This window comes from Schistocerca serialis, chromosome 1 (assembly GCF_023864345.2).
Source record: "Schistocerca serialis cubense isolate TAMUIC-IGC-003099 chromosome 1, iqSchSeri2.2, whole genome shotgun sequence".
Classification (NCBI taxonomy): domain Eukaryota; kingdom Metazoa; phylum Arthropoda; class Insecta; order Orthoptera; family Acrididae; genus Schistocerca; species Schistocerca serialis.
The window spans coordinates 811349365-811363419 of record NC_064638.1 but is presented as its reverse complement, the minus strand read 5'-3'; the positions used below and the strand labels follow the sequence as shown (position 1 = coordinate 811363419).

General features: G+C 41.7%; 1 protein-coding gene across 1 annotated transcript in view; it reads right to left on the bottom strand.

Annotated features, from left to right (window-relative positions):
• Positions 1-334: 334 nt before the first annotated feature.
• Positions 335-14055, bottom strand: part of LOC126484181 (myosin heavy chain kinase B) — an 81208-nt gene continuing 67487 nt past the window's right edge. The window contains exons 4-5 of the mRNA XM_050107594.1: positions 12688-12845; positions 335-2270 (exon numbers count right to left, since the gene is read on the bottom strand). Of these exons, the coding sequence (XP_049963551.1) occupies positions 2052-2270; positions 12688-12845 (377 nt within the window). The 3' untranslated portion in view covers positions 335-2051. The remainder of the gene's footprint in view (positions 2271-12687; positions 12846-14055) is intronic.

The window sequence follows — 14055 nt, the reverse complement described above, 5'->3', positions numbered from 1 at the left end:
ACCGCCATCCGATTAGACAGTTGAATGTGTAGTGTGCAGAAAACAAATAAAAACAGCAAAGTGTGGATGTAAGACTGTAGGAACTTACAATAAACACCGATATCAGGTGAAACATATCACGCACGTCAATTAGTCTACTACCTTTTGGGAAACGGTTCTCTCTAAACGAATGGACCAGAGCACATGAGAGTAGGCTCACTGACTTCCTCCTTTAAACAAAATGAGGAAATGTAACAAAAGCAAAGCAGTGGTTGCTAGAATCTGACGGATGCGTCCATCTGTTAGGGAAGATTATCTTTACATTTAATAAAAGAAAGAAAAAAAAACACTGCTATACACCACAGCTCTACTTTTATACTTTATTCTCAGTCAGTTTAAATGTTTTACAATAAATTTAGGAATACTAAAATGGTACTGACATTTCAGTACAGAAAACATAATAGTAATTATGTGAAGTACAAAGCTCGTTGTCATGTTTTACATTTTTAGTTACTGCCAAATAGAAATGTTTGAAAAACTTACACTCATAGTAACCGAACTGGGTTAGTAATTATAAGAATAAACTTACGTCTAAATTATCTCGGTGAATAATGCAAAAAGAATTAATATGGATAAAAATCGTACTTTTAAATATACGACGTTAAGATCTCAGTTTTGATCCCTAAGTATTTCCCTACTACTTTTGTACTAGAATTGTATTATCTAATCTTAATTGAACACATTTTATACCGATAGGGCGCATGCAGTGGGGAATTAGTTACATATTTTCCGTGTAAATAACACTTAAGATACGTTTAAGTCTTATTGCAACAGATTATTTTATGATTTACTTTCTATAACAGTTACTTTATTTATGACATAATCATATGTTGTTCGTAATATTATAAATATTACGGTGAAATAAAAAACTATAATGTGAAGACATCTCAGCACATGCTTTCAGAAATAACTATTCTAAGTTACTTTATCTGATTTTCAGCTGCCGAAACAGCAACCAGTTTGAACTTAGAAGTCCAATATATGCTTCTGGGGTTAAAAAAAACTACACTACTTCGATTTATTAAATTTGTTGTGAACAGTGTTCTCCTTATCGCGGTTAAAGTTAATGCGTCCTGTGAACCAACACAGCTAGATAGGCTGCTGTGCTGGACTGATTAGAAAATTTTCTGTTTTAACAGACATGACACATGATTGTTTTCATCAAATGCAGACGTATCAAAAACTCGCAGATATGATGAGAAAGAAAGGGTCGTGATTCAACCTCATATGGAACAATGAGTGAGGAATTGACAACAGGACATATATTTTGGGGCTGAAGACTGGTTATAGGCGTGCATTGCAAAGATCAGTCAATAGGAATGGACTCGAAAATTACTTTCAAAAGATTACGAACAACCAGAAAACACAGAAACACTGTGTCAGAAAATAAACCATTCACTAACTTTTAAGGCCGAATAACATATCAGAGTTCTGTGAAATATCAGCTAATTCTGGTTAGAATGTACTGTTGTTTCAGCAAATATCACTAGCTGACGCACTAAATCTGGCAATAGCTTTATGACAGAAAATCTTATTCCGGTTTCTTCTCGAACAGGTCCATTGCAAAAAGATGTTCGTAGTATATTGATAGTAGTACATATATTCTTAAAGTGTACTACTCCATAAAAAACATTACTGTTTGCAAATGATAAGAAATCTGAGCTTTCTAAATTACTTCCAAATTAAAGAAAATCATTACTTGTGACAATTCGTTGACAGTTCGTTGTATGCTTCGATGGTAAATGATAGATTGTTAAAATACGCGAAACGGCTTCTTTCCTGCAAGATTAAGAAATGGCTTTTACAAAAGTCTAGCGTGTTACTTGCTCGGGTAGTAGTAACCGTTCCTGGAGTCATTTTTATTATATAAAAGATGCTTAAAAACTACGATACGGTATCGTCCGGCGGTCGCACGGGATAAAACCTTTGTGGACCGAGAGCAGCTGTTGTGGACACAGTAAGGCGGTGGATGCTGAGCCACAAGACGAGGCCCGGGCAGCGCGGACGCCGGCCTACTTGCTGTCGATGCGGCAGATGTGTCCGTTGGAGCCGGCTGCGTAGACCTGTCCCTGGTCGCCGACGGCCAGCGAGCTGACGCACACGCCGACGTCGCAGGTGCCGGAGCACTCGAACGTGCCGAGGTCCCAGCGCTTCACCGTCTTGTCCCAGCTGCCGCTGAACAGCGTCGCGTCGCCGACCGCCGCCAGCGCGTTCAGGATCATGTCGTGCGCCTGCGGACAACGTCAACTGTCTCATATGTCTGTTCTACACAAAGCGCGTTTCCGGCAACAAGCAGAAACTTTGTTACTAAAAGAAATGAAGTTCTTTTATAAATAACTTTCTGCTACCAGTCACGGTTTCCTTTTATTTATGGTTTTACACGACGCGTTTCGGGAAATGATTCCCATTTTCAAGTGTGTATTTCTTTTTACTATTCCATTTTTTCGTAATGTTATCGATGTGTGAGGTTCAGCTTTCTTTTGTTGACTCCATTGCAAATCTTGCCAGGTAAAATAAATGCATAAATAAATAAAATAAAATAATAAATATATAAAAAAGCGCAATTTTTTGGTTAGTTGTCGATTTTTATATGTATTTAGTCCATAAGAAAACTAAGTACGAGTTCATCCAAATTTCGCCACCAACTATATATAAAAGTCGATAATTAACTAAAAAATCACTCGTTTTTTATATATTGCAGTAAAGGCTACAGAACAAAGCATAACCTCACACATAGAAAACATTACTATAGAATGGAATAGTACAAAGAAATACACACTTGAAAATAGGAATCGCTTTCCGAAACGCGTCGTATACAACATCAATAAAAGAAAACTCACTGGCAGCGGAAAGTTATTTATAAACAAACCCATTGTTGAAACTTCCTGGCAGATTAAAACTGTGTGCTCGACCGAGACTCGAACTCGGGACCTTTGCCTTTCGCGGGCAAGTGCTCTACCATCTGAGCTACCGAAGCACGACTCACACCCGGTACCCACAGCCTTACTTCTGCCAGTATCTCGTCTACTACCTTCCAAACTTTACAGAAGCTCTCCTGCGAACCTTGCAGAACTAGCACTCCTGAATCCCGCGTCCGGCCATCCTGATTTAGGTTTTCCGTGATTTCCCTAAATCGATCCAGGCAAATGCCGGGACGGTTCCTCTGAAAGGGCACGGCCGACTTCCTTCCCCATCCTTCCCTAATCCGATGAGACCGATGACCACGCTGTCTGGTCTCCTTCCCCAAACCAACCAACCAACCAACACTCCTGAAAGAAAGTATATGGCTGAGACATGGCTTAGCCACAGCCTGGGGGATGTTTCCAGAATGAGATTTTCACTCTGCAGCGGAGTGTGCGCTGATATGAAACTTTCTGGCAGATTAAAACTGTGTGCCCGACCGAGACTCGAACTCGGGACCTCGGGACCTCGAGTCTCGGTCGGGCACACAGTTTTAATCTGCCAGAAAGTTTCATATCAGCGCACACTCCGCTGCAGAGTGAAAATCTCATTCTGGAAACATCCCCCAGGCTGTGGCTAAGCCATGTCTCCGCCATATCCTTTCTTTCAGGAGTGCTAGTTCTGCAAGGTTCGCAGGAGAGCTTCTGTAAAGTTTGGAAGGTAGGAGACGAGATACTGGCAGAAGTAAGGCTGTGAGTACCAGGCGTGAGTCGTGCTTCGGTAGCTCAGATGGTAGAGCACTTGCCCGCGAAAGGCAAAGGTCCCGAGTTCGAGTCTCGGTCGGGCACACAGTTTTAATCTGCCAGGAAGTTTCATATCAGCGCACACTCCGCTGCAGAGTGGAAATCTCATTCTTGAAACCCGTTGTTTTCACACTCCCAGGCTGTCAAGAAAACCATTTCTAATGGATAAAGCCGGGAAAGAAACGGTGAAAAGGAGTTTTTGGATAGATGTTCCCTGGGAATCTTTCGTATAGGCGCCACTTTTGCTTCAGTGTGTTCTGAAGACATGAAAATTTGGTTGTTGTCATTGAATACTGTCTTCGATTTCTTCATATACGAACACTGTTAGCAATAGTGCACCAAAGCATGAGAGTTTCCAATTATTTTTGCGATTTCCTGTGGTATTTTGTCGATAATCAACGTGCTGAGACCATGGCTGCATGTAAAAGCAGTATTATTCTTACAAGAAAATGAAACTGTATCTCATCGTTTATCTCTTACACAATACAACTAAGATAATAAAAACAGGCAGCAAGCCGTCATAATATCTACTTAAATAATAGTCAGATACAGAGAGCTGTCTCTCATAATTATTTTTGCTTTTCTTTAGTCTTTCACAATATTTAATATACAAGGTGTACAACTTTGCTTCCGCTGTTTTTTCCCCAACATTTGAGGCTTTAATGAAACAAATTGGTTACACACTTATCATTCAAAGTATTTTCCATCGCTGGCCACTACTTTTTCCCATCTTTCGGGCACTGTACGAATCCCGCGTCGAAAAAACTGCTCATATGTCGAAGCAATCCACGAATCGATCCAATTTGTGACTTCTTCATGAGGTGGGAAGTGTTGGTCAGCCAGGCCATGCGCCATTGATCTAAACAGGTGATAGTCCGAGGGAGCAATGTCTGGAGAATGCGGTGGGTGGGGTAGGACTTCCCATTTTAACGTTTCCAAGTGCGTTTTGACCTCTTTTGCAACGTTGGGTTGAGCGTAGTCGTGGTGCAAAATACTTTATCGTGCCTCTCGCTATATTGCGGCGGTTTGTCTTTTAATGCTCTGCTCAAACGCATAAATTGCGTTCGATAACGAGCACCTGTGATTGTTTCACTTGGTTTTAACACCTCATAGTACACGACATCGAGCTGGTCCCGCCAAATGCAGAGCATGATCTTGGAGCCGTCAATATTCGGTTTGACCGCCAACGTGGAAGCGTGGCTGGGATGTTTTGTGTTTAGGGTTATCGTAATGAATCCATTTTTCGTCCCTGGTCACAATGCGATGCAGAAATCCCTTCCGTTTTTGCCTCTGAAGCAACTGTTCACAAACAGACAAACGCCGTTCAACGTCTCTTGGTTTCAGATCACACGGGACCCCAAGTTCCTTCTTTCTTAATCATGTACATAGCCTTGAGACGTTTTGAAATGGCTTGCTGTGTCACTCACACTAATCGTGCCAATTCGTCTTGAGTTTGGCGCGAGTTTTCAGTCAGCAATGTCACCAATTCTGCATCTTCGAAAACATTCTCTCTTCCACTACTACGCCGGTCTACGACGTTAAAATCGCCGTTCTTGAAGCGTTGAAATCACTCACGACACTTTCTTTCACTAATAGCGTCCTTAACATATGTACTAGAGAGCATTCGACGAGACTCAGCCGCTGTTTCCTTCATAGTGAAACAAAACAGTAACACCTCCCGCAAATGACGAGAATCAGGCTCGTAAACTGACATTTTCAATCAAGAACAACTTTATGATGCAGACACAAATCGACTAATGTTTGAATGAGGTTATGTTGACCGAGGTCCAAGCTGAATGCCTGACGTCTACGATCTGTTTCTTCCGACCGATACTTCCGTTGTCGCCAATTATCGGCAAACGGCAGAGGCGAAGTTGTACACCTGGTATGTTTCTATAATATTTTAAGGATAAAACGTTTTTAATTGCTTATGTTAGTTATAATTAATACTCATTCAACGTATAATAAGTGTACTGAAATACTTTTACACTCCAGGTGCGACTTCTTTGACAGATTTCGTAAATCTCCAGCTTTGTGTTTAAGCATCAGTGTGGCCGAAATATTTAGATCTGTGTGTGTGTGTGTGTGTGTGTGTGTGTGTGTGTGCGTGTGTGTGTGGTTTTAGTATTCTACATTGTCTACTCTGTCGCATTCGAAATGCAAAAAGGTGTTTACTCTTGCTCACTATTTCGGGGTATATGAACTTCTTCAAAAGCAATCAGTAGTGTTTTAAAATGATGCAGGATGTTCGACGTAAGTAACATAAAACAAACTCAGTTCTAATCTTCCTAAGCTGTTTACATTGAATTAATTTTTAGGCCCAACTGCAGTAAATTTGTTCATTTTTACATAGTTTTTGCTGTAGGGCACCACCAGCCTAGGTAGATTTTGCCACAATCAAAAACAACAAACATCCTTGTACAGAGAAAGCTAAATGTAATTTTAAACATAAACGACTGTCTATGGATGAACGTGGCAGAGCAAAACCGATATTCGTTCATGCTACATAGCAGCATTGACAGCTGCTGCATTTTTTTTTTTTAGAATTATTCTTTATTTTTCCTGTGATATGTCAGCCTTGAAATAAAATGAAAGACCCTTCCTCCGCAACTCCCCTGACTTTCTCGGTCCTCAGTATGTACTGTGAGAGAAAACATTATGTTTGTTGTCAATGAGGAGTCTCCTGAAATAAGTTTCGACACATCGCATACGTACTCAGTTTTTTTCTTCCTTTCCCGCCTGTTGAATCCCTCAGAAGGGAGAGCTGGTGACAGGCTCTTCGGTCAGTGTGCTACAACTCTAGAGTACACATCAGTACCATGAATTACGCCTTCGATGTAGGCGACGCCTTCCGTGTTAAGACAATCAAGCAAACTATTGATCGGACTGTCTGTTTTTCTCAGAAACTAATGAAGGCATTGAACAGACAGTAATTATACTGCTACGTGATAAAATGGCTCCCTTCACCACACGAGATCAGAATTTGTAGTATTCATGTCACCCTGAAGATGTGCTGAATGTACCAAAAAAATTTACTTAGACACTCCCAGTCCGCAACTAAGCGTAGTATCCTGAAAACGTGAACAATTTTTGTGAAAATAAAGTAGAACCATATTAGAGGTAATAATTTTCCAGGTGTAGGACGGTTCTGAACTACTCTGTGATATTCAGCAGTATTCATCACCGATTTGTTGCAATATTTTGACAACGAGAAGTGTTATCATCTTCTCTTCATCTTGTTAGCACTCTGAAGATAACACTTCACGCTACCGAAATATCGTCGAAATTGGGCAATGGTACTGAGATGATTTTCAGATAACAGTTAATGAAAATTGGCCAGGAACTCAGGAAATGGAATTGTAGTGAAAATAGGTTTAAGGTATAGCGAGAGATGAATGTGGTTCAAATGGTTCAAATGGCTCTGAGCACTATGGGACTCAACTGCTGAGGTCATTAGTCCCCTAGAACTTAGAACTAGTTAAACCTACCTAACCTAAGGACATCACAAACATCCATGCCCGAGGCAGGATTCGAACCTGCGACCGTAGCGATCTTGCCGTTCCAGACTGCAGCGCCTTTAACCGCACGGCCACTTCGGCCGGCAGAGAGATGAATGTGGCTGGAAGACTCCATGCCCACAGATTTTATCATATTGTATACCAAATTTCTGGCATTTTTCAGATATAACTTTCAGCAGTAAATATGTAGGTGTGGAATGCAAACGTAAGACACATGTATATCTCCAGGTCTCGACTAAGTCAATGGAAAAGGAGGCATCCTTTCGCACGAGTTACTTAAGAAATCCTGAACAAAATCGAGAGTCATAAATTTTACTTTTTCCCAGTGAATGAGAAAACAAAGAGTACCTGCATCATCTAAATATAAAAATTATCAAATATATGCTAAGTAACAAATGTCTAATAATCATATTTTACGAAAATTGCACGTGTTCTTGTTTCTAATTATATATCACATGCAAAATTCCAGATTTCGTTAGATATTTATCGATATTTTATAAAAGACTGTTCATAAAAATAGTTTAAATTAAGAAAACACTACAAACTAAATAGTGGGACAGAAGTGAAGAATCAGATACTCTTTATTTATACAGATGTGGTCTCATACGGATCAGAGTGATTAACGTCGTAGAACATGGAAAACAATAGACTTCAGTGCATCGGGCACGCAGTACAAATGCAACCATTTTACACTTGCTACCGTTTCACTCCAATTTGCAACCAACAGAAATGATCTGGATCCAAGTTAGGGATTTGTCGCAAGAAATAGCAAGACTGAATTTTCTTACTTTGAAATACCGAAGGAGCCATTTTTTTTACTTGATAAAAGCATTCAACAGCCTAGGCCGCATAAATATTTGTTTATTTAAGACAACCGGCATCGACAGACTTTGCTGTCACATTCAGCTCTTAAAAATTTTTGTGTTGTGAAACGTGATCATTTTACGTTGGACCCCACGCCAAGTTGTCATGCGGATCAAAATTAGCACATTATAAAAGATTTGAAATAACTAAAATATTTAAAAACATAAAACAACTTGTGCAAATGACTTATATATACACTACTGGCCATTAAAATTACTACACCAAGAAGAAATGCAGATGATAAACGGGTTTTCATTGGACAAATATCTTATACTAGAACTGACATGTGATTACACTTTCATGCAATTTGTGTACATGGATTCTGAGAAATCAGTACCCAATACAACCACCTCTGGCCGTAATAATGGCCTTGGTACGCCTGGGCATTGAGTCAAACAGAGCTAGGATGGCGTGTACAGGTACAGCTGCCCATGCAGCTTCGAACACGATACCACAGTTCATCAAGAGTAGTGACTGGCATATTGTGACGAACCAGTTGCTCGGCCACCATTGACCAGACGTTTTCAATTGGTGAGAGATCTGGAGAATGTACTGGCCAGGGCAGCAGTCCAACATTTTCTGTATCCAGAAAGGCCCGTACAGGACCTGCAACATGCGGTCTTGCATTATCCTGCTGAAATGCAGGGTTTTGAAAGGATCGAATGAAGAGTAGAGCCACGGGTAGTAACACATCTGAAATGTGACGTCCACTGTTCAAAGTGCCGTCAATGCGAACAAGAGGTGACTGAGACGTGTAATCAGTGGCTCCCCATACCATCACGCCGGGTGATACGCCAGTATGGCGATGACGAATACACGCTTCCAATGTGCGTTCACAGCGATGTCGCCAAACACGGATGCGACCATCATGATGCTGTAAACAGAACCTGGATTCATCCGAAAAATGACGTTTTGCCATTTGTGCACCCAGGTTCGTCGTTGAGTACATCATCGCTGACGCTACTGTCTGTGATGCAGCGTCAAGGGTAACCGCAGCAATGGTTTCCGAGCTGATAGTCCATGCTGCTGCAAACGTCATCGAACTGTTCGTGCAGATGGTTGTTGTCTTGCAATCGTCCCCATCTGTTGACTCAGGGATCGAGACATGGCGCTGCAGTCCGGAACCGCGGGACTGCTGCGGTCGCCGGTTCGAATCCTGTCCTTAGGTTAGTTAGGTTTAAGTAGTTCTAAGTTCTAGGGGACTTATGACCTAAGATGTTGAGTCCCATAGTGCTCAGAGCCATTTGAACCATCGAGACATGGCTGCACGTTCCGTTACAGCCATGCGGATAAGATGCCCGTCATATCGACTGCTAGTGATACGAGGCCGTTGTGATCTAGCACGGCGTTCCGTATTACCCTCCTGAACCCACCGATTCCATATTCTGCTAACAGTCATTGGATCTCGACCAACGCGAACAGCAATGTCGCGATACGATAAACCGCAATCGCGATAGGCTGTATGCGACCTTTATCAAAGTCGGAAACGTGATGGTACGCACTTCTCCTCCTTACACGAGGTATCAAAACAACGTTTCACCAGGCAACGCCGGTCAACTGCTGTTTGTGTATGAGAAATCGGCTGGAAACTTTCCTCATGTCAGCACGTTGTAGGTGTCGCCACCGGCGAGAGTCTCATATATATATATATATCGCTCACAAATGATTGTTGTTGATCGCAAAAACACAGTACACAGGAGCACATCAGTTTACATAAGCTAGGCATATGTGAGAATATACCCAGCTAATGTAAACAGTTTTTGTACTGTGAACTGTGTTTTTCCGACGCAACAAGCATCTGTGAGTGATTTATATATGGACATGGTCATTTGCACAAGATGCTTTATGTTTTTAAATATTTTAGTTGTGACAAATGTTTTATAATGTGTTGATTTTTATTCACGTGACAACTTGATGTGAGGTCCAACGTAAAATGAACACGTTTTATAACAAAAAGAGTTTTAAGAGCTGAAGATGACAACAAAGTCTGTCAAAATTGGTTATCTTAAATAAAGAAATATCTATGCGATGTAGCAGACAACAGTTCCAGTAGTTAAATGGATTCCTCGGATTCGGATATGGGGGAACTTCAGAGATTACCAGATGACTGACTGTGAGTAATACGGACGGGCTTCAAAATTTAACAATACGATGGAATCCCTGCAATATGCTTTTATATCACACATTGCTGAAGCAGAAAAATTACTTTGTGTTGAAGTTAAGAATTTTCATCACTTGTTTATACTCACAGTACTATGTTATGTATGAAAGAGACCATGTTCTGTTACCCATCTGGTCTAAGATGCGCATTGCCGGAGTTTTGCTGTATATTATTTCATTCTGTTTGGAAATTAAATGACATTCTAAGCTACATTTTTTTGAGCTCGTCTCTTTCCACGTTTTAACTGCGACTGTTCACTTTATTGGTGGTAAGTTGGACAAGCTGTCTGGTCAGTGCTGTCCAAATTAAATGTGCCGATAAAGCTGTTGTCTCGTAGTATCGTCGAGCCGACATGCTCGTAACACATAGTAAAAACTTGTCCTTACTATCGCACGTGACTGATTTCAAGACAACTCGGTTTCCGTTCCACGTGAAACGAAATCCAGTGACATTCCAGCAAATATGGAATAATACATAGTGTAATGTTTACATCAAGTTTATTCTTATGGTGAAAGCAGTAGGCGAATCACAAAGGACAACCGTTGTTGGAAAATACAGAAAGTTGAGTGTGTAAAATAAATTCTTGAGATCTGTGGGCATAAGTGCTGTCGCGAATGGAAAGGTTGTCGCAAAAACGCATATCAAGTCGGGTCGCGTCAAACCAGAGGACTGATTAAAAGAAAACACATTTTTGGTGGAGAACATCTGATCTGTGAAGATCAGCTCTGTTCGACCATGAGCTGCAAAATGTAGCTGGTAGCAGCGCACAGACTAATGCCATGTTCCTTACGGTGTATAGCGGAGAGTGCTTCTGGTATCACTTTCAGCGAATTATTTAAACAAGTTGGAATTCAGAGACGGATGATTGGTGTTTCCGGAGTCAAAACAGTGTAATTCACAGAGTGAGCATCCTAATGACACTGTATTTTTGGTCCACGCCAAAGGGTATGAGCACGGTGAAAGGCGTACCAGTCTGATAATGACACAATGAAAGCAAAAGGTATGCAATTTGTTAGCAATGAACAGTCGTTCGTGACAGTTGAAGGATACCTCGCGACTGGGAAAAAAAAGCAGAGGTCATTCCCGTTTCTAAGAAGGGTTGTAGGACAAATGTACATTGCCAAAGGGCCTGTATCGCTGACAAACTCATGTTGAATTATGGAACATATTTTATGTTCACGTAGCATGACGGTTTTAGAGAACGAAAATTTCCTTTATAACACTCAACGTGGATTCCACAGGCAAAGATCTTTCGAAACTCAGCCCTCCCTATCCACCCAGGGCGCCGTAGACAACGGCACCCAGATCGATAGCGTGTTCATTGACTTCAGGAAGGGATTAGATATTGTTTCACATTGACGGTTAGTAAATAAATTAGTAGCTTACCTACTATCGGAGCGGATGTGAGAATGGATTCAGGAGTTCCTTAAAGATAGAATTCAATACGGTGCTCTCAACGGAAGAAAATCAACAAATGTAAAGTTAGTTTCAGGTATACTCAAAAGAATTGTGTTGCAGCCTTTTCTGTTTACAATATATATAAATGATGTAGTGGATAACGTCGTCGTCTCCATGTGACTAATCGCAAATAATGCGACTGTCGATAAGAACGTAATAACGCCAGAAAACTGTTACTAATTGTAGGAAGGCGTGTGGAGGAACGACGACAGGTGCAGTGACTGAAAGTTGTCCCTGAACGTAATAAATGTAACACAGTCGGCGTAAAGAGGCGAGGAAATCCACTACTGTACGATTACACTATTGACGACAAGTCACTGGAAACTGTAAAATACTACTGTAAAATACCTAGGCGTAACCATTCGGTGCGATTTAAAGTGGAATGACCACATAAAAGAAACTAGGAAAAAATTCGTTGGAGAAATCTTAAGGCTTACAAAACACTGGTTGGGTCGCTTTTTAGGTATTGCTCATCAGTCTGGGACACTTACCAGGTTGGATTAATAGAAGAAATATACAATAACCAACAAAGAGCGGCGCGTTTCATGACAGGATAGTTTAGGTGGTGCGAGAGCATTATGGAGATGGTCAACTTCGATTAGCCGATGCTTCAAGAGAGACACCGTATATCACGAAGATGATTTCTGTTGAAATTCCGACAGGGCATTTTCGGGGAAGAGTCGGACATACGTCTCGCGCGCAATTACAACAGCGCCAAATGCAAGAAATTAGAGTTGATACGGTGGTTTCATTCTTCCCCATGCTCCATTAGCGAATGAAGCAGGGAAAGAGGGGGGGGGGGAGGCGGTGGAAGGAAGATAGTGGTAACAGGAGTGCTGCCCGCCACACACGGTAAGGTGACTTGCGGTGTATCAGTATAGTCGTATTAGTGACATCGTCAGTTCAAAATTATGATTAGCGAGTCATGAGGAACAGTGCTGACCTTGAACTGCTTGAGCTGCTTGAAGCGCGATTCCTTGCTGTTCTCGTGGACGCAGATGTCGGTGCCCGTCCGGGAGGCGAAGCACAGCTTGTCGCCCACCATCACCATGGGACTGCTGCCCTCCATCGTTGCTCTTGTAACGTAGCGGCCCTTGTCTCCTGCAACACCGCCAACCAACTGCTTACTGTCGCTCTAAGAGGACGTAAAGAGTCTAGAATGGAGTCAAGTTGTTCAGACTCGTGACAGGGCGATTATTACGACTGTCGGGAAAGATACAGGAGGTGGATAAAAATATGGGAACACCAAAAAACACAACACGTTACCACGCCTAGTGCGGTACAGGAAAACCGTTGGCACTATAAATAGCTTTCAGTTGTCTCGAAACGGATAAATACAGCACCTGTATGGTTTTCTAAGAAATCTTGTATCATTTCTCCTGCGAATAGGTGGCAAGTTCAGGTAACGATGGTGGTGGTGGATAACGATCAGGCACCTTCCTGAAATGTAGATGATAAAAAATCGTTAATATTGGATTCTGGTGACTGTGGCGGCCAGGGCAGATGCGCCAATCCATCCTTATGGTCACAAAACCAGTCCTGGACGATACGAGCTGCGTGAACAGGGGTGCTGTCATCCTGGAACACAGCATCATCCTCAGGAAACAAATATTATGCCATGGGATATACCTGATCAGCCAGAATGATCACATAGTCGTTGGCAGTAATGAGATCTAATAGAGTAACCATGAGGCCCATGGACTACCACAATATAGCTGCCCAAATTATCACCGTACCCCCACCACGTTTCTCTCTCGGCAGCAAGCATTCCGCATCGTAGGCTTGGGACAGCGTACGCAAGACTTAAACTCGGCCAGAAGTTGTAAACAGTGTGAAACAAGTCTTATCGGCCCAAATGACTTTCTTCCATTGCTCCACAGATCAGGTTTTTTAGCCTCTTCACCACGTTTCCCTGTTACGGGAATTTCCATGACTGATATGTGAGTTTTGGAATTTCAGCTATCCCTGTACAGCCTAGTTTATGTAGCTCCCTTCGTGTTGTTCTAGTGATGACAGGGTTCGCGGTGTGACTTTCAGTTCTGCAATAACTTTTTCAGTGTCGTCCTCTTATCTTCCGTCATAGTCCTCTCTAATGACCGTCTGTCACGATCGCTCAACAAACACTTCCTTTCTTCTGCGTTGTGATCTAACGGATGATGTTTTCCCGCATTCTCTGTGTATACCGTATAAATCTTCGATTCGATGACTTTGGAAACACCAAACATTTCAGCTACCCCCATCTACATAATCTCCCTTCAACAGGTCATTCATGAAGGTACTCAAGGTACTCTGGCAATAACGTTGATAATTT